The sequence below is a fragment of the Anas acuta genome, chromosome 2, assembly GCF_963932015.1.
Source record: "Anas acuta chromosome 2, bAnaAcu1.1, whole genome shotgun sequence".
In the NCBI taxonomy this organism is placed as follows: domain Eukaryota; kingdom Metazoa; phylum Chordata; class Aves; order Anseriformes; family Anatidae; genus Anas; species Anas acuta.
In genome coordinates this window covers 55594029-55614934 of record NC_088980.1, presented here as the reverse complement: position 1 = coordinate 55614934, position 20906 = coordinate 55594029, and the positions used below count along the sequence as shown (strand labels likewise).

The following is a 20906-nucleotide window of genomic DNA, read 5'->3' as shown; positions in this document are numbered from 1 at the left end:
AGTTCAAGCATCTCAAATGAACACCCTGAACATCAGGGCCTGGATAATAACACTGAATAAGAATTGTTCCAGTGCTTCCTGCTCCACTTTCTACAGAATAAATAACTATTCCTTGGGCCAACAAGATAGCCTGAAGGAGAATGACATCATGTCCTAAGGGCTAGGACACTCACTAAGAGGGAAAAGATGTAGAAATTAGATGTATCAGGATCTTTTTCATCACCACGGTGTATATTAGTTTACATAGAATGGAACCACACCAGAATGACTTCTGCCCTGTTCACATTAGCAGAGACCAAGCATTGTCTCCTCATACTCCAAATTTTCTGGTTAGTAGTGGCTGAATTTAAAACAGACTTTTTGGTCTGTGTGGTTGATTTGAAACAGCCTATCTCATCTGTATTTGGTTCTCTGCCCCTTTCCCTCCTCCTCCCCCCCCCTCCCCCCCGGGTAAATAGGCTCTGTTCTCTGCAAAGATGAGCATTCAGATCTCCTCAGGAACAGGGGACTCTTTAGCATCTGTGGCACTGCAGTAATCAAAGACATGAGGAGAACAGATAACAGCCACTCATTGTTATTTGCTTGCATTTTATTATTATTATTATTAATCAAGCCCTGGATATGGCTTTCTGAGATGAAATCACATTTTTCACCATTTACAAAGAAAATAAGGAACTATCCTTAGTGACTGCTAAGAAAAGCCATTCTAACCTAGATTTCCAAATGTAACTCTTCAGTGTTGTGTCCTGTACTCAGGCCACTAAGCAATATCCCTGATGTTGCTTGGAAATGAGCATTTATATTTCCTACTGCAGCTAAGAAGGGGCATTAAAATCTTTTCCCTCTTTCCCCACTGTGGCTTTGAAAAATACTGAAGTGCATAACATATTGTGGCATTATTATTAACATTCATAACTACTAATTATATGGTGAGTAGGGCTATATCTTAGTGATAGAGCTAAGCCCATTTCTTCCACTGTTCTCTCTAAAAATCTTGGAGTTGAAATTTGAAGTCTTAGAGTGGAGGGCTAGAATCTCTAATCTCTTATCAGTGTAAAGCAAAGGCACTCGCTATTTGGGTGTACTTTTAATAAGGTCTGAAGGCTGAGGTTTAACTGATTTCAATTTCGTTAGGACATGATAATGCTTCATCTTTACAAAGAAGTTATTTAATTCCAGATGTTGTCACAAGCTTAGCAGGGTATTTCATATACAGTAACAATAAAATCAGTTCAGTGTTGTCTTATGGTTTTATTTTCCTGCTCAGGTGCTGCAGGAGGCCAGCGGGGTTTCCTAGGTTGCATTCGTTCATTAAGGATGAATGGGGTGACGCTGGACTTGGAAGAGAGGGCAAAAGTCACACCAGGGGTGAAGCCTGGCTGCTCTGGCCACTGCACGAGCTACGGGATGTACTGCGCAAACGGTGGCAAATGTGTCGAGAAATACAACGGCTACTCCTGTGACTGCTCCAAAACTGCATATGATGGACCATTTTGTATTAAAGGTAAATGCTTTACGCAGAAGGCTTGAAGAGTATGGGAAAACAACAGAATCAAATCTTCAGCTTTTCTTAATTAAACAAGTAAATCCTGTTTAATATTTCTTACAAGCAAGTCACATTATTACATCCAGGATTTAAATGTGGTGATATGAAACTACATCTCTCAGTACTAATATATGTTAACTAATTAAATCAAATAACAAAACAACAGAAATATATCGGGGTACCTGTTCTCATAGCAGGTCTGGCAGACTGTATTGGACAGTTTTGAGGTGTTGAACTTCATAGTTCAACATTAAAATTGTTACCAATCAAAATAAATCTATAATCATAAATTCATTAAAATTTATTTTATTGCCATCCTCTATTGATTAATTATTTAGAAAAAAAAAAAAAAGTGTGGATTTAATCAAAATCTATGTATTCTGGTTCATAAAAATATTTGGAAATACATAAGTCTGAGCTTTGGGTTGAATCTTGTGAACTGGGAGACCAACTTTTGGATTAAAAGTTTTATCTATTCACAGCCAGATCACATCTTGAAGTTCAACTGCACTAGAGATTGATCTTGCTAGGGCAAGAGAAGCTACAGAGCTCCCACCACCATGTTAAACCTTTTGAAATGCATAAAGTATATACAAAAAAATGGTTGTGAGAGATCAATTTATTATGGATACATATGCCTTCACAAGAAAGGAATAAGAAGAAAAGACAGGAAAGGAGTGAAGGAGAAAGGGATCTTACCTCCTAAAAAATATTAGGGTGAGGAAGCTAGCTTATCTTCACTTTTTTTTTTTTTTTTTTGTTATTTTGGCAAGAAATTGTTGTGACAAAGTCGTAATGGAATATAATTTTCCAATGTTTGCATAGTTTGCAGGTTTTGTGGAAATCATTCATTTCTCTTACATTTCATAGGATATTCTTATTTTGTAGGAATAGAAGAACACCAAACTTCTGCCAAAACCTGTCCTAAGCTAAATATTTTATTTTTCCTGACTGTGGATCTAACATAATAAAAAAATACCATTAGAGAAACAATTAAGAACCTAGCACAGACAAACCCATTTCACTGATCTGTAAGCACTGCTGTAACAACAGAAGTAATATTACACTCTTCATTCACCTTATCAGCCTCCCAGTCTAGACAGAGGCCCACAAACCAGACAGTGATACTTTGGGCATTTTTTTCTCTTTTCAGTGTCATAATTTTTTCTCTTTTCAGTACTTCTGTATCAATGCTTAACTTTATGTAGATGCCAAGTACCCAGATCTTCCACTGCACCAGAGTGGACATGTACATGTTCAGTCTCAGAAAGTCAATGCTGAACGTCTGCAAGTTGGCTCTCAAATGTCTTCTGCAGATATTGGCCCAAGTCATTTTATTCAGGTCACACAGTCAGAAGTAAAGCTAATAGCTACTGCCAAAAGTAAAGCTGAGTGCAGCATGTCCAGGCTTGCAGTGTGATGAGCTTGCAGTATACTGAGCATGCATAAAACTCTCTCTCTATAAGCTATCGTTGCTGGGCAGCACTGAGTTGTGCAAATGTCCTCGTGCTAGCATGGGGATCTCTGTACCATACCATGTTGCGGAATTTAGGCAATATATCAGATTTCTGCCTTAAATATCAAACCTATTCCAGGCTAAATGTATTTATTTAAATCTTTGAGACTCTATGAAGAAAATACATTTCCATCCTGTTAGTCCTGAAAATCAATGTACTCATCTAGAATATCGCCAAGTGTTATTTAGTGTAGATGGCTTCATGGGGCTTCTCTGTAAAAAACAACTGGGCACTGGTGTAAAAGTTGAAGGATAAATTAAACACAAAATAGACTGTTTTGAGACCATCCTGTGATCAAAATAATTGTAAAACCTCTGTGACAAATGGTGCTGATAATGAGCTCTTTAAAAGAATTCATTTTCAGCCCATTAAATTTTACATTGTAAATTTAACTTGAATTAAGCCTTTTAAATCAAGTAAAGCACTGGAACATCTTGTAAAAGTTGCCAAACTTCCTGACTTGCAAAAGATGAGTGTCTTACTTTTTCCTTCCAATAGCAGCTCCAAAAATCTTGTATTATATCCTCTTTGCCCATGAGACAAGACTAGATATATTTTCTAGATACAAAGGTAAAATACAGAGTACTAATGACAGTGGAAAAAATACTAGCAAAACATCAGAGTATATTTTATTAAAATAAAATAAAATAATATTTGTAAAATTTGCTGGAGATCAGGGAATTTTTCCCTGCTTTCCCTCTAAAATAAAATTTAAAAAAAAATCATTTTCTCTTTTTAGTGATTTATGTATAAACAACCCAAATCTGATATTTCTGTTCATTTTTCATTAACACCTCAACATTCTCCCCTCCCTAAAAACACTGAGATGTCTACGAACACGTTTTTGAAGCCTCTATTGTTTTCAGCCACTTTCATTGCTTGTAGAGCAATGAAAAACTTGGCTGAATACTGCTGTGTCACTTGTGTTTTTTCTTACCCGTCTCACAGTGGGTACTGTGATGTTTAGTGAGTAATACGTGGTGAGGGAGATTATTTTCCTTTGTTACCTACACAAGGAATTCACAGACACAAAATAATATCGTTAGTGCTTTGCATTGTAAACTAGGAGTAAGTTTTGTTACTTTTACTCCTCTGAATAAAACCTCCTCACCAGGCAGGTGAGGCAGGACTTTTTCACTTATTGCATTCAAAATACTGAGATTTCCAAAGAAACATGCTATTCAGTAGGATGGGTGGCATAATATAACATCTTTTGATATACCACAGTCTTCTTTTCCCATTGGTTTTAATTTGCCACAGGAAGCTCTTCTTATCTCAAAATTTTATTTTGATATTCAATCACATCCCCATGGTAAACTTTCTGGGGTTGGTTGCATACTGCAACTGCTAAGAAGTAATAAAAAAAAATCAAAGCAAATAAAGCATCATTTCTATACTGAAATTACCATACAATGTTTTATAAGTAATAAAGACATCTTTAAAAAAATATATATATATATAGTCTGATATCTATTTTAACTTTCTTTTTGTTTTGTATCAGGGGTATATGCTTCTGTTCTCTTTTCATTGCTCAGAAAAATTGTTCAGAGGAATAGCTGCAATATTTCTGATGTCCTACAGATTGCTTTCTGACCCTTCTCCGTCTATTGCTTAAGAATAAATTCTCCATTTTTTTTTTTTCTCCCAGAACTGTCATCTTGACAGCATAAAATCATTTCTGAGAAATAATTAAATTTTGTTCCTTACAAAACAAACTATTCCATTCCTTTAATCAAAAACAGCAAGGGTTAACATGCTGAAATGGGTGTGCACAGAGCATGTGGCAGCACTGTGATATGGGGGATCCCCCAGGGAGAAAGCATTCTTTCTTTGGGTATTGAACTGCTGTGGATCAAGTGTAGGAGAAGAAATTGTCCACCACAAAGATATGTGGCAAAAAAAAAAAAAAAAAATATATATATATATATATATATATATATGACTTCTGTGCCTTCAGGTAAGGGTCAATTCAAAGCTCTACAGTTTCTATGAAATTGAGACAGAAGATGAGCTCAGTGTATACATTTATTTTTCCAAATAATTTTTACATTTGTAGTGTGAATTACTGCAATCCTTTTTGACAATGCCTGAACTGAACTCCTTCACGCTTGTTTGAAGCATGAAGGAGTTCATGCTCCTTCATTCATATTTGCATGAATCCTGAAAGCACTTACAACAGTGTTTTCATGGTCAGATTTCCTTCTTTCTTGCTCTCTTCTCTGCCTCAAACAGAAAAGTCAACTTTTTAATGGGATGAATGGATGCAAAAAAAAAGACATACCAGATATGGTGCTATGACAGATTGGTGAAATAGCTCTGCACCCTCTCTGCACCGGACTGCCCTTGTTATAACCATTCAGTTCCCTTTATTTTGCTGGTTGCAAATACATGTACTTACTTTGCTGTAAGTAATGGGAAGGTGATTGTTCAAAGGTTTCAAGGAAACTAGCTTCTTAGTTTTCATTGCTTATAATCCAAGAAGCTGAAAAATCAAGGCAACATTCCTGCCCACCCCCCAGAAAAATTCTTCTATACATAACATGATCATAATGTGCTAACCAAAAGTTATATCAGAATTTTCCTTTGGTTGGGAATGGTAGTTGGTCTAGTGAGTCTGAACATTGCAGAAAGTCATTTTTTTCTACCTGTAGATAAGACTTCAGAACTGGAGTCTTGACCTCTACTGAAAAGTAAAATCTACTTCATAGCTATTGAATATGTATAGCTACATATACCCACAGAAAATATATAAATTCTATAAAACTATTCCATTCTGCTGTCTCGTTGATACAGCCTTATTAAACATTTACAATTTGTACTCTAATACTTTGAAAATTACACTTCACATCAGTTGCAAGAATTCTTTTACTGGAAAAAAAAATCATTTTGTTTCTAAACTAGAGCACAACTTAGCCATATCACTTACATATCTCAAAGATATATCAGCAAAATTATAAACTGAACTTCCCAGCCTGTTATTTATCCATAATAAACCACTAATAAAGTGCAAGGATTTCTTATTCTGTATACAGAAAATAAAAAAATCAGGATAATAAATTAAATTCTAAGGCTTGGCTCAGAAAATTCAATAAACTTTCAATATCTTTGTCATCTAACTATAATAGGCCTGCTTTGGTGCCATTGCTCACCAAATGCAGACCTGGTATTAAAGATAAGCACATCAACTTCAGCAACATTGTTGGCTGCTGAGTGCCTGAGTGCCTGTGCAAATGCAACTGGGAGGTTTGAGGTTCTCACACCAGACACCCCTGTGTAATATTTATACACCTGCATGCTATTAGAGTAGTATTGGCACCTCACAAGCTGATAAGGTATTTCTCCTTACAATAGTTGTGTGATGCAAGGAAATGTTCTTATTATGGTAATGCAGAAAGACACAATGAGGGAAGCAACAAACTGCTGACTTTGAAAGTGGATGTCTGTGCTACCAGAAGGAATTGAAGTCAAATCTTCCCATCATAGTTGTCACTGTGAATACTGTGCAATCATCAAATAGAAGTCTTTAATATTTCTAGCAAAGCTGCAAGTTTTTCTCTGTGATTATGTAGAAAACACCTTCAAAGACTCCCTGGAAGGAAATCATGGAACCTGATCTGTTGTATATTTAACATTACTTTTCTTTTTTATCCATACTATTGTATTCAATTGGAGGTTTTTTAGCCATTGTGAATATTTCCATTAAAAAGGAAGCTGTCTTTTCATTTAGACTCAGCAGAAAATACACAGAGCAGATTGTCACTCCCTTATTCTGAGCCTGCAGTCCTAGACATCAGTTCAAACTGCTGTAACTATAGAAAGATCTATAGTAATTTCACATCAGTGCAGAATGAACCACATTTGAGATTTGCCTGACATTTTCAGGCTTTCATTGGCTTGTGCATTTGTCCAGACAGAACAAAGCAGAATAAAAGGCACCTGCTTTACAGGGCTATTGTAGGAGGCTTGATGCCTTAGGATCTCCATATATCTAATGGAGGTAGAAATGGAGTTTCCTGGGGAGGAGGTTCAGAGCTCAGACTTACTTAGATATGCCAGGCTGTTTCCTAGAATTTACCTCCTGCCATTACCTAGGGAAGCTTGATGGTGCAATAAATCAGGTGGCTTAACCCCATCTTCTATGGCACTCATTCTGTTCCACTGAAGGTAGCAGGAATCTTTATATGGATTTATGATTATAATTTCACTGGTTCACATTATTCTACTTTTACTCTGATTCAGATAGTAATTTGTTCATGAAAGCTTTCTATATGCTGAGTACTGATATTTTCATATAAAGGAAGAAAACACGTTGTAGGTTTGTATTTTAGTAATGCCAACAAGCAATTGTCTTATTTTGGTATTTTACTCCATGCATAGAAAATTCAGACATGCATCACAAATGACTATGGTGATGACAGATGGAATATGAGACTTGATGATGTAGGACAACATCTTTATGTCCCTACTTCTTCGATTCACAAACTGAATATTGTGTGCCTGAAGGCAGAACAAAAAGTTGAGTGAACTAACCAGATAAATTATAAGTATTGCCATCTTCAGAGCACTCAGAGTAAATTCTCTCCCAGATCAAGACCTCTGAGATTCTAACCCTTTATTGATGCCCTATGGCCAGGACATATCTCAGTAAATAATCTTAAGCTTTGTGACCACAGCCTGGAGAAGCAGAAATTGCTAGTGCTCTCTAGCACATTTTTAGCCACAAGCCAGACAAGCAAGCTATAGCTATTCTATATTCAATATTAATGACTACATAAGAAATCAAAAAGGAAATAAAATTATGCATCAGGAGTGGGTTTTATTAAGATGTCCAAATTGCTTAGTACATTCACCAAGTGTCAGAATGCCTCTAGTGATTGGCCTTGGCTATGATTTTGAAAGTGCTGCTTTTAGGATTCAAAATGCCGTGCAGGAAAGACATAGCATTGTGCACTGGCAAGCAGCATCACGTAATAATATTTTTGATTTCCCATACCTGAACATGGCTAAAGAGGCACTGAAGCCTCCAGATGGTCTTACAGCTATAAGTGGGCATTTCAGTCAGCTTTGTGGAATGTAGAAGAGAGAATCTTTCTTTGCTGCAGTTTCATATGAATCCTGGGCAGGCTTCATAACCATCAAGATTTTGTCTCCAGATTCTTCAAGGCAGTGATTTTACCCTGTTACTGCCTGATATTATTAAAAAGGTTACTTTGAAGGCCTAGACTCAAAAAAAAAAAAAAAAAAAAAAAAAAAAAACACAGTAGTACCACAAAGATAATCAGCCTTGGATTCTCCTTGGTAACCAGAGGAAAGGTGACACAAGCCAGGTCTTGAATTTACTTGGAAAAGGTGAAATGACATTTGTCAGGTAGTGATAGCTGTCCTAGGGCAGAAGGGAGCTTCCACCTCTTGCAGTGCCACTCCTCAAAATTCACTATGTTGAAATTGCATTTTGTGTGCGTCTAACTCTACACACATTCCTTGTTTATTTATTAGGAGTAATATGTTCCACTTGATTCATGACAATCCCCCTTAGCCTTCCTATTCCTACTGTCACCTCAGAGGCAATTCAGTTCTTGTAGAGGGTACAGAGTTCTGTGTATTCAGATAAAATATTTTCCTGAAGCTGTGTTCAGCCACACCTGTGCAATGCTGGCAATGCTTTTCTCAGGTGAGAAAAAATCATGGAGAAAGTTATATTCTGGTGTGACTGAGTGTATAGCTAGCAGGATCATTATAACTTCCTGAGAATAGAAGAAATGACACCAACATTTCACTAATATTAAACCAGCAGCGAAGCAGAATTAGGTCCCTCCTGATATTTTCTTATGTCTACAACACTGGCACAGAAATGTCATGATATTTTTCAATTTCTTATATTCTGCCTTAGGTAGTATTTTTGCAACAGATTTTTTTTTTTTGTTTCTATTTGTCTTTTTCCTCCTGTGTTTTCATACTCCTGGTCCTAGACAGAATAAGTGTGAACAAAAATACAATCAGGTGAATGGAGAGAGAGAAACTGAAGAGATGTACAAAGAATTATAATTCTCAAAATAAGCTTGCAAGTTCTGGATACCTTTGCATTTTGTGTGGAAGTTTTCGATTTTCTTTTGCTTTGTCCCTTTTCAAACAGAAGATGGACATTTTTGTAAAATATGTGCATTTCACACTGGGGATACACATCTTGCTTGAAAAAAATCACTGGGTCCACAAATTCAGCTCTGGGTTTTACCACAAAACTCTTCCAAACTGTATGTATTTGCAAAGTCTGTCAACAGTGCATGACTGAACTGCATATTGATTTATAAATATGTATTGCTTTTCAAGGAAAACTGACCTGTAATCACCTCACTCATTCTCCAAGGCTTCTGTCCTGAAAAAGCAGTTTGCAGAGGAACCCTTCGCCTCTGCCTTATGCCTGGTATTTCAGTAGTGCATGGAAAGCTTGTCCACATTTCAGTAGCAGTGTTTGTGCTTCATTTTACCTGTTTTACTCAGGCAACTTGCATGGTCTTCTGAATGAAGGACTTCCCTCAGGGCTTTAGGAAGATGATACACAGGTGGCCTCCAAGCAGATTTTTTCTTCACTCATCACCCCTCAGCATTTCCAAGCCACCTTATACTGTAATTTAACATAGAGAAAATTATGCTTTACCTTTCTCTAATATTTCTTTATAGTTCCTAACAGCCTGATTCTGTGAACTGCTGAGCACTTTGCAGCCCTGCTGCAATAAGTACTTCAACTTCATTCACCAAAAAGCATAGTCACAGGCTGAACCTTTTTGCTGAACTGGAACTTGAGGGGATTCAGTACCTTCCTGTAGGAACTCACACAACCAAAGTGAACCTTCCTCTTATGCTTCCTCTTAAAAGAAGTGGTATGTATGTGAGAGAATTTCCAAGTTCATTACAATACCTCACAGACCTGTAACACAGCTATACTGAAAATTATTTTCCCAGCACAAATGAAGTTAAACTCACAGAACATTGTTTTGTCATGAAAATCCTTTTGGGAAAAACAAATCTTAGTGCTTCAGAGAGCACCATTTACTTAAAGCTTTCATTGTAGTAATGAACGTTTAAAGTAGTAATTAATAACATTTACTGCTGTGGAATAGTCTTGCTTATTTTTGAACTTTGCAGTTCAGCCCCATGAAAGCACTGAGGTCAAGGACTGAGGCTCCCAGTATTCCCTGTGTGCAAGACCTTGGGCAACCACAGTGATAGGCAATCCCAAAGATCGCTCCTAAATTAAAAGGGATGACAAGCAGTAAAAGGGCCAGAACGGGGAAGAAGATGAACATAATTGTGCATCAGTGTGCTGTGTCTAAGTGAAGGCAATGCAGGGGCTACCAGTAGTCCCTGCCAGCAGAGCAGCAGTGTCAGATGGTAGGGCTGCCCAGAGTACCATGACCTATGGAAGCTATAAGCAGAGGCTGAAGAATAATAAATTAGCGGTCACAGGGATGTTTTTAAAGTCAGTCTTGCAAATACATAGAGCTATAGTATATTCTGCTTTAGGTTTTTAAGTACTACCCTTCAGTCTCAACACCACAGTTAACAGCAATAGGCATCACAGTTTGGGGAAGTATTTTCAGGATAGGGTCCTTCACTTTTAATCTGGGAATACTTAAGTTGAGTCCTCTGCAAAATATAGCTGTTAAACTGAATTGCCTCTCCTATGGCTGTTTCAAGGTTATTTAAGATTTCTGCTATAAAACAGCAGTTATAAATCTATCAGAGTGATCCCATTATTTATAGCACCTTTGGACCACAACCTGATTTCATGTTTTATGTTGCCACACAGTGGCACAGAATATAATACTTTGCATTTTGGAGAATTTTTATATGGTATATGGAAAATATAATGTTTTTCCAAAACTAGATGTAGCAAAGTTCTGAAAAGGACCAATAAAGTCTACAATAATTTTACCCATATTCTTATCTCTTCTGTGCTCAGTTACTCTGAATAAAGTCTGCAGACTCATTCCTGACTTGCTCTGTATCACTACACAGCTTGTAAGATGAACAACTTGTTTCATGTGTTTTGAGATAAAGCCTTTGCTTAGAATTATGTGAAGGACATGAAGGCTCCAAATACTAAAAAGGGATAAAAAGATATATTTTTTTTTTTATAAAAATTATGTATTGATTTTACAAAGTTTACAAAAGTTTGGGTAGGTAATTTGGTACCAATCTGTGGCAATTTTGCATTTATAAATAATGTAGGAAGGTATCAAGTGATGAATATTTTTTTTTTCTAATGACTGGTCACCTTTTTGAGTGTTGCTTGCAACTATTTTTAAATACTGTACATATATGCTACATTCATAGTATTTATTCATCATTCTGTAATCCCTTATGAAATGTTCATAAAAGTGCCTCATTATTTAAGTTCACATGTAATTTTAAATTTCCTTTTATGTTGTTGTCCCAGATAGCAAAGCATATCCACCACCACAGTATCACTGAATGAATGATTGCTATAGGAAACCAGTCCAGCAATCCCCAATAGACTCAGATTATAAACTAACAATAGTAGAGAACTGTGCAGTGATTCCCATAGGAGGCTGTCAAAGTCATCTTTGAATATAAGAATGTCAACCTTGAATTATATTTTTAATGTTAAGAAATAAGCAGAGGTACATTATTATGCAAAGTAATAACAATGCTTTTTCAAATGAAAGTATTAACTGCCAAAGGTAGTTTTATTTTCTGTCAAGAGTATTGAAAGATGACATTTTGTTTCAGATTGAATTGAAAACTGTCTGTGGAGCACCTCCTGTGAGATATAGTTCAGGTGTCTTATGCCTTGTTTCCATCCATGAGTCAAGCTCCCTAGTTTGTGGTTTGTTTGTTTGTTTGTTTGTTTGTTTTCTGCATAAACCATCCAAATTAGGCAGTTCTTATGAAGGATTGCACTTGTTATTGATAATTTTCTAGTATCATGTCCAATCCTATTTCAATTTTTTCAGGTGCTGGAATCACCATCATTCCTCTCTGAGGTTATTCTAAATCCACTGTAATTTGCTGGTCAGAGTTTCTGGTTTTCCTTTTCCTTCACAGTGTTTGCTTATTGTGCCTTCTAAATCTTTCTTGCTTGTATCTCCTTCTTTGGAACATTATCTACTGCAAGACCTCAATGAGAATAAAACTAAAGTGTGGTTCTTCTGATTTGTAGTAGTGGTATGAGAAGTAGGTATAATCTTTTTGTGTGACCTAAAGGAAATCTTTCTCCTGCTCTGCAATTCCAGGTATCCAGAAATAAAATTGTGTTTATCCTTTGCATTCTTACTGGAAAACAACGAGGCTCTTAACTACTGGTAAAGTGCTTAAATAATGCAGCAGTAGTAACATGTACAGATTAGTAGTGCTCAAGTCAGTAGTAATGTTTCATTGAAAAGGTGTCAGCACATTCAATTTCTTTTTCCTGTTTTATTTTCTTTTTTTCAAGATGTGGGAGCATTTTTTGAAGAGGGAATGTGGCTTCGTTACAACTTCCACTCCCCAGGGACCAGCATGAAGGATTTAGTTAGCCGAACCCTGTTGAGTTCCACAGATCCTGAGACCACAGCAACTGACCTTAACTTGAATAAAGAAGAGCTCAGCTTCAGCTTCAGTACTACCAAGTCCCCTTGTGTCCTTTTGTACATCAGTTCCTATACCCAGGACTTCATGGCGGTACTTGTCAAGCCATCTGGTAAGCAGCTGCTCTAGGCTCTCTCCATTGAAGGAATGATTGATAATAACACCAGACTGACATGCAGCTGAAACTCTGAGTGAATAAGAAAGTCTTTTCACCCTTGTTCTTTAAAAGTAACATGAATACAGGTTCTGCTTTATGAAATTTTGTGTGATGCACCTCTTTAATTCCATGGGATATTCCACTAGCCAACCTTCCTTCTCAAAACAAGAAAATCAATCAATAAATTATATATATATATAATCTATCTATCTATCTATCTCTATATATATATATGGTGTAACAGTTAGATTCATGCCTGCCATAAACTAGTATAATGGAGAGGACAAGTAGGCATCCACATGTAGGCAGGTTAATAAATGGTTCATAGTCACTGAACTCATGACAATATCACTTGTTTCCAGTGGAAAGTGTAATGCACTGTTCTGAAAGTCTGACTACCGACTGAGGTGGCCAAACGAGGATGTAGCACAATATATAATGTCATACAAAAATTGGTAATGATTGAAGGTTCGATATGGACCATTTTCTGGTGGAGTATAGAAACACAATATAACTCAATTCCAAATAGTGCCTTAGTGCCCCCTGAAAATCATACTTAGGAATACTGTACTAACACTTTCGTCTGTGGAATAAGTAAATACAGATATTCCACATGCCACTGAAATCTTTCCCTTTCTTACCTTCACAGATGAGAAAGAAGGAGCATAAGAGAAAAGCCATGTTGGAATCCAAACTATAGTTTTAAAAGTCTAAGGCTGTTGTTTGGGGCCGTTCAGGTTTTGATGAATAATGGGGTCTACATTTCCATTTTCAAAAGTCCTTCCTTTTGATGGAATGTTAAACTTTGCAATGAAGAGTAAACACTTCACTTTTGTTTAGAAAAGAAAAATCTGTCTGGCACTTTGTCATGAATATCAATTAACCGCTTCTGACTATAGTTTTCTAACAATATAACCTGAAGTTTTCATTTCACCATATATTATTAAATTTCCATAAAAGTCCAGATGGTCACCTGTCAACAACAATTAAATCTGAGTGCAAGAAAATCCCTTGTGTAGATTATATGCCAGTGTTAATCTGTTGCAATTTTGACATTATTCAAGTCATATCAATGTTTTATTCTTTAAAAAAAAAAAAATCATGTCTTTTATAATGTCAAAGAATTTTTCTGCAGTGAGGATAATAATCTCAAAAATAAAATGATACTTGATGTGCTCAAATTTGAAACAATTGTCCATATTGTTCAAGGCATGAATCTGATTTGTTTGGTTTGCAATCTGGAGAATTTGCACACACTTTAGTTTTGAGATGCCATTCATTGTCATGCTTCTGGGTAGTAAACTGGAAGCCATTTTCAGCCCATTAGCTTTATAATCTCAAATACTAGCCCTTCTCTAAATTTTCCTGCTGCAGATACCAGCTCTGAGAGCATTTTAAATGTAAAACAATAACAGTTGTACATGAAAATAAAGAGGGGAAAGTAACTGGTGAATAAAGACCAAAATACCTGAGGGTGTTTTTCACATTCCTTCATTAGGGAATTTGCAAATTCGGTACAGCCTAGGAGGTACCAAAGAGCCATATAACATTGACATCGACCACAGAAACATGGCAAATGGACAGCCCCATACTGTAAACATCACACGGAATGAACGGGACATAGTTCTACAGGTAAGCAGACATTAAAGGTGTTTCAGTTCCATCTAATTTATTGCTTGTAGCTTGTAACGTTTTATACTTTGATGACCTCCTTTCCCCTGAAAAAATAAGTGCAATTTGGGAAACATAAAGCACAGTAGATGGTGTTCTGTTTGCAGTTCGCACTCCTAGGAGTTAACAAAAGCTATTCTCTCCCGCTATTGCATTGAGTCATGTTGTTCTGAGATCCTTGTCCTAGTGTGATGACGGCCAGGCTAATGCAGGTGTCACTCTAGATGCTCGAGGGCATCAGAGACATCTGGTCTGGTAGATAACATGGGACCTATGATAAACCTGCACCATTCTGGAGCAGCGGCTGGAAGCCAGGAGGGATAATCTACAGCATCTTAAATGGCAGTAGACCCTGATGTGCAGACAACTAAATATTGTACCGTCAGACCTGCCTCTGCAAATAAGAATGTCATTAAATTTAAATTTAAATTTACCCTACATTCCAGCAAAATCTGAAGAGCTGTTCACACCTGCAAAGATGAGCAGATGCTTCAGTGTTTGTGTGACAGGAGCCTAAGACAAGATAATGTTATTGAAGGCACATATTTCTGGCCTATTTAGTTTTCAGTACAGCACTGGCAGGAACTTCATCTTCTCATATCTTAGATTACAAACCTTTGAAGTAATATAATACTATTTAAATAACTGAGGGTAGCTCTGCAAGAAGCAATCAATGTTTCCAGACAGCCTTCTCTCTGTGCTCATTACAGAACTCTGTTTTCATTCTCTGGCTATCCCATCTGCAAACACTGAGATTGCAGCGGATATGAGAATAGTTTTGCTGGCAGGAGAGTCAGGTGGATAGGATAGATTAATCTGGATTTGATAGGTCATAAGAAGCAAACCCAAACCAATAACAAATGAAATATAAAAAGAGGAAGTCTTCTTGGGAACCAAGCCAGAAGGATATTAGTTGTCACAGTTTTATATGTCTTTAAAAAAAAAAAAAAAAAAAAAAAAAACCTACCTAAATAGAACTACCTAAAATAGATCCCTGACAGTTATTTTTTCCAGGCATCAAAAAGAAACATTTTCAGTGGATTACAATGTTATTTGACTGAGGGTTTCAGTACTCAAACTAACAGTGGATGTTCTGAAGTAGAATTGTCAGAAAATTAGAAAATTGCAAAATGACAGATATTCTAAGGAATATGTAGCTGATAGATCTAACCAATTTTCATGTTTTTGGAGGCTGGGGTGTGTACTTTGATATATGCATATTTCTTGAATGTTGCTGTATTTGCACTTACTTCTCTCACTGCTAAATAGAAGTTAAAAACTACCTGCAGTTAGGTTGGCTTCTGTTATTGAAAGCTTCTATTTTGTGTATGTCATGTATTCTGTGGAGCAAAATCTGCCTGACTTAGACAGCTGTAAAACTGAATAAATTATTTGCTAAAGGAATCACATGAAATACCTTGCCCATTTGGAAGTCATATACACAGTTAAGTATCCCAGTCTTGTACCAATTCACCTACATTTAGGATCTGATATTTTTTTCCCAAGTATTTTATGACAGCTACCTGTGTATGGCTTTCAAGAGCCACAAACATTTTGGTTAGTGTTTCTCTGCTGAGGTAAAAATTTCTTAATCTAAGCAGTGTTCTTAGAACACAGCTGGTTTGTTTAATCAAAAAAAAAAACATATCAATTTGAGTCGTATTAAACTAGACTGCATGTAAAATATTAAACTGCATGTAAAAGAAGAGGGAAAGTATTGACCCATAAAAAGAAAATCCAGCAAATCCAGAAATCCTACCCATAATATATCCTGAAAAAGAAAGTTACTATCAAATGCTGTTTGTTTTCCATAAGGAAGTTGATTCTGATACTCATCTGGTTATGTTCTGTAAATGAAAGAACTGATATGAACAGAGATGGATCTGGTAAATAGATTGTTCACTTGAAAATGAATCCTACTTTCAGATATAAGCTCTTCATCATGTTTGAAAATATAGATGTTAGAGATATATTTTTTTTCTCAGTATTCAGAGGACAAATCACAAAGTATGAGTTTTCTCTTGCAGATCTGAGCAACGAACATCTGAGTAGACCTTTATTTCTTGCTAACTCTTTCTCCAACCTGATGAGCAGCTGGTTTGCTTGCTTTTAAAGAAGACAGCTTGCTTGCCAGGTGCTATTGCTCACACTTCCACACTTCCACATGGCATAAAAATGTCACAGGAAGGATTTATTTCTCATCAAAGCTTTAATTCAAGAGCACTCTATTTCTGAAATCTCAACCGCAAGTTCATACTTATTATATCTGTCCTTCTAACTTGCTATAATAACCCTGTAGTGCCAGAGAGATTTAAAAAACATGAAGTGAGGTAATAAATTGCTACTATATAAACTATGTGAACCTGAGTTTTATCATGATTCTCAGGAGTTTCATTTATATATAAGTAAATTAGAGGGCTCATTATTGAACAACATGAGATCTCACCCAATGTTGGAAGACATGAGAGAACTAATTACTTACGTAAAGTCAGAGTTATTGTCCAGTCAATTAGAATTTGAGTTGAGCTTTGAAATAAATGTATCCACACTATTGTGTCTCCACAACATAAGTAAAAGTATATGTAGCTTGATTTTGATTAGAATTGCATCACTATTCCTAACACACCAAGACAGTCAAGACTAAAGGTAGAAGAAAAGACCCCTCAAAAGGGTATTATATTTCAATTTTCTAAATTCACTGTCTTCAAACTAATTAATAATCAGTTTTACATTAAAGAACAATCTCCCATTTGTGATGTCAGTGGTTCATCAAGGATAAGATTGAAGATATGTGGTTGATTTAGGTGTCAGAAAAGCAAAATGACATAAATACAGGGACAAAGACCTGTATATTTTCTGTTGTTGCAATGAAGGGCTCCAAACTTACATTAGCTAATTAGAATTCCTGTCTCTCACTTCTACTAAAATATCACACATTGAAGGCTGCATTAATTCACCTGTGGACAAGAAAAAGCCTAGACTGACAGATGGGGAATGTGTTATCCCAGCAAACGACACTTCAAGATCTGAGCTTTAGTTTTAAGAAGGCAAGTTCTACTTCATTTGACTTCATTAGAAGTCTTCATGCTTCAACAGAGTATTTTCCATATCATAAAAACCAGATCACTCTTTACCAAGTTTTCATGGGTGATTAAATCTATTCACACATCGGTAGTTTTTTCTTTTAAGAAGGTCAAGGATAAGAAACTCTCTAGCAGAGGTTCTGATCTAAAGCTCATTGAAGTCAATGAAAGGCCTTGCATTGACTTCAGTAGGCTTCAAATTATACCTTAAAGGACTGTGACAGTTGCTTCCCTAGTGCAAGACTCACACCAGTCTGGATTAGACACATTTTAGTTCTACTGTCATTTATTGGTTTTAATTCTGTTCTCTTACACAAATGCCATATTGGCATGTTATGAAACAAGCAACCAAAAAACACATGATGTGCTTTAATTTTTATTGGAATAAATTGTGTTCAGCATCAGCTGAACACAATTAGACAAAGCATCTCAGCTTCTATGCCAAGATATTCTTATGCTCAACAGACCTCCAGTTCTTCATACCTTCTTCAAAACCATTTCTAGAAATGAGTTAGGAGTTCTAGTGTCTTCTTTGTTCCCAGAAATGATTAGACCTGAGCAGTTTCCACAGGACTCCACTTTCCCAAGCCCAGCTGTACACTTTCAGGACAATTAGCAGCAGCCTGCACACATAAACTCAGAAGACCAAATCCAAGGATAGCTGACAGTTCTCTCTTTCAGGCAAGAACTGCAGTAGAGAGGGTATACACAACAATACTGCTGTGTATACAGTACTATATGTTCATAATACCAGTTGTTGACCATTCAGAGTGAACATGATTTTGAATTTTTATGGAAATCTTGGCCTGAATCAGCTGTTCATAAAATTCAGAATAGTCCTGAAAATGTATTCTGACCTCAGCTGTTAATAAGATTCAGAATAGTATTGAAAATGTATGGATCTATGTTTTCCACCTTCACCAGAGGCAAGCAGTAGAAATACCCAGCTTCTGTGAAAAAATAATCACTGAAAGATGTGCCCCGACCCAGCTGAAACCCAGAAGAAACAGAATTTTTGCAAGTCCATTGTCTTATGCTCTGCACTACAGGAATAGAGATAATATTTGTGAACTCCTAGATTCTTCAAAAATGAGTCATATCAAGTTATTTCAAAACTAATCTGAAGTACAAAATACAATGATAAACATATTTGCAATTAAATAAATGGATATAATGGAACAAAGCAGTCTGCAAGTCTCAAGCTTAAATGCAATAAATATATCAAAGATTTTTGTAAGTATAGATTAAGCTTTGATCACATTACTAGGAATGGGAAATTTCTCACAGACTTCAATGAGGTTATAATTTCACCTACTACAACTATTGTTATTGTGGTATCATACCTATGAATCTTGTTTTATGTACTTTGAAGCCTGAGCAAAATATGGTCACTCTGTTTGATACCTTGCTTAATTGGAACCATAAAATTTCACTAGATGATTTTCTGCAGCTAACCCAAAAAGTGATGATAGCAATATAACACATTTTCTAGAAAGACTTTTATCTAGCTTTAAAGACTTCAAATGATAGAAAATTTTCCATATCCTTTGGCTATATATGCCAATGGTTAAATGTAATTTCTGTAAAGCATTTGCACCTAATTTACAGTTTGAATTCTGCAGACTTCAGCATTTAACTTTGGGACCTCTACATCTATGCCTGATAGATGAAAGTTGTTCGGTGTCAGATATTGTTACCCTTCACACTTTCCTAGCAATGTTAATTGGAACATCTTTTCATCTTGTCTATAAGAAGTTAAATAAATTAAACTATTTTAGTTTACTATCTGAAATCCATATTTTTTGAACCATAAAACAATTTTATAACTCTTCTCTGAAAACCTTACCTTTTCATAACATTTTGAAAACCTTTGTCTTAGATATGGTAATGGTGGTTATGTTATGAAAACATCTTTCTCTATTTCCTACAGTTCCTAGGCAAACATGTCCCTAAGACATCCTTTGGGCAGTGCTGTAAATTGTCTGAATGCAAAGAGTTGTTTAATGACTGGTTTAATTAATATTTCACTGGCTTATGGGGGATGAGGCAGTACAGTTCATGATTTGAAAGAAACCATCTAGAGAGTATCCACAAATTCCATAGCAGCTGAACTGAATAAAATGTTTCAAATACCCAGGATTTTAACCACAGGTAAACATGTAAATCATAGTTAATATCACTGTAACAGTAATTTTTTTTCTAATAATCAGATGTATCTGTTGTATTTAATTAATTTCCAAACAGTTTTTTAATTTAAAGGAAAAAAAATCTTTTGAAATAAATTATAATCTTTATATATTTATTAATCTGTATTTAAATAAATTTAGTGACCAGTGATAGGACCCAAGGGAATGGAGTCAAGCTGCAACAGGAGAGGTTCAGGCTGGGTATCAGAAAGAGGTTCTTCACCGAGAGGGTTGTCACGCACTGGAACAGGCTCCCCAGGGACATAGTCATGACACCAACTTTGTCAGAGTTTAAGAAGTGTTTGGACTGTGCAGTCGTATGGTCTGAATTTTTGGGTAGACTTGTGATGCCAGGAGTTGGACTCGATGATCCTTGTGGGTCCCTTCCAACTTGGGATATTCTATGATTGTATGACAATCTCTGAAGATACTTTATTTCCATTATACATTCTCATTCTGCAGAGGCAATGTATTATTCAAAATGAGACCAAAAAAGGAAAACTCAGACCACTTTCTAGAGCATAACTACACATTACTTCTATGTGTTTAATGCATTAACACTCAATTTATCCCTAGCTAGTTCTCAATCAGAAGCAACAAGATTTTTTGTTGTTGTTGTTCAGGGCTTTTTTCACAAATAAGTGACCACACAGGATAAGAAGCTACTGAAATGAGAAATTTTAAAATATAACAGAGCTTATATCGATATCATATATCATTCCTGTAACCCTACTTTCATTTCCAGAATATAAATAAATACAGACCCTGATATTTACATACTCCAAATTCCGTCCAAGTGTAATGGTGTTATAAATGTTGTAGAAAACTGGATGCTCAGTTCTCAAAAGATTCTGTAAATAACAGCAAGAAACAGCAAAATGATATGAATCATATTCAGAAGTAAATGAATAATTCACTGCTTAATAATTTACCTATGTGTTTTTTTGTGTGCATGGGAAGTCCATGAGTTACTAGCATTTTAGTTGATATTATCTTTCATTGAATTTATGCATCTTTTTATTTTACTGTGTCACTTGCAATCTTTCAGTTAAAGACAGAAATATAGGTAGGTAGGAAACTTATAAATGAGCCATTTCTACTTCCCTTTCATGCACAATGGAGTTGGTAAGTGACATCTGCCAAAACACATCCCTGACA

At 36.0% G+C, this 20906-nt stretch overlaps 1 protein-coding gene across 1 annotated transcript in view; it reads left to right on the top strand.

The window, feature by feature from the left end:
* The window catches only part of CNTNAP2 (contactin associated protein 2), a 1125334-nt gene that overhangs the window by 1028118 nt on the left and 76310 nt on the right, over window positions 1-20906 (top strand). Inside the window, exons 18-20 of the mRNA XM_068674838.1 lie at window positions 1268-1504; window positions 12518-12763; window positions 14307-14440. Coding sequence (XP_068530939.1) covers window positions 1268-1504; window positions 12518-12763; window positions 14307-14440 — 617 coding nt within the window. The remainder of the gene's footprint in view (window positions 1-1267; window positions 1505-12517; window positions 12764-14306; window positions 14441-20906) is intronic.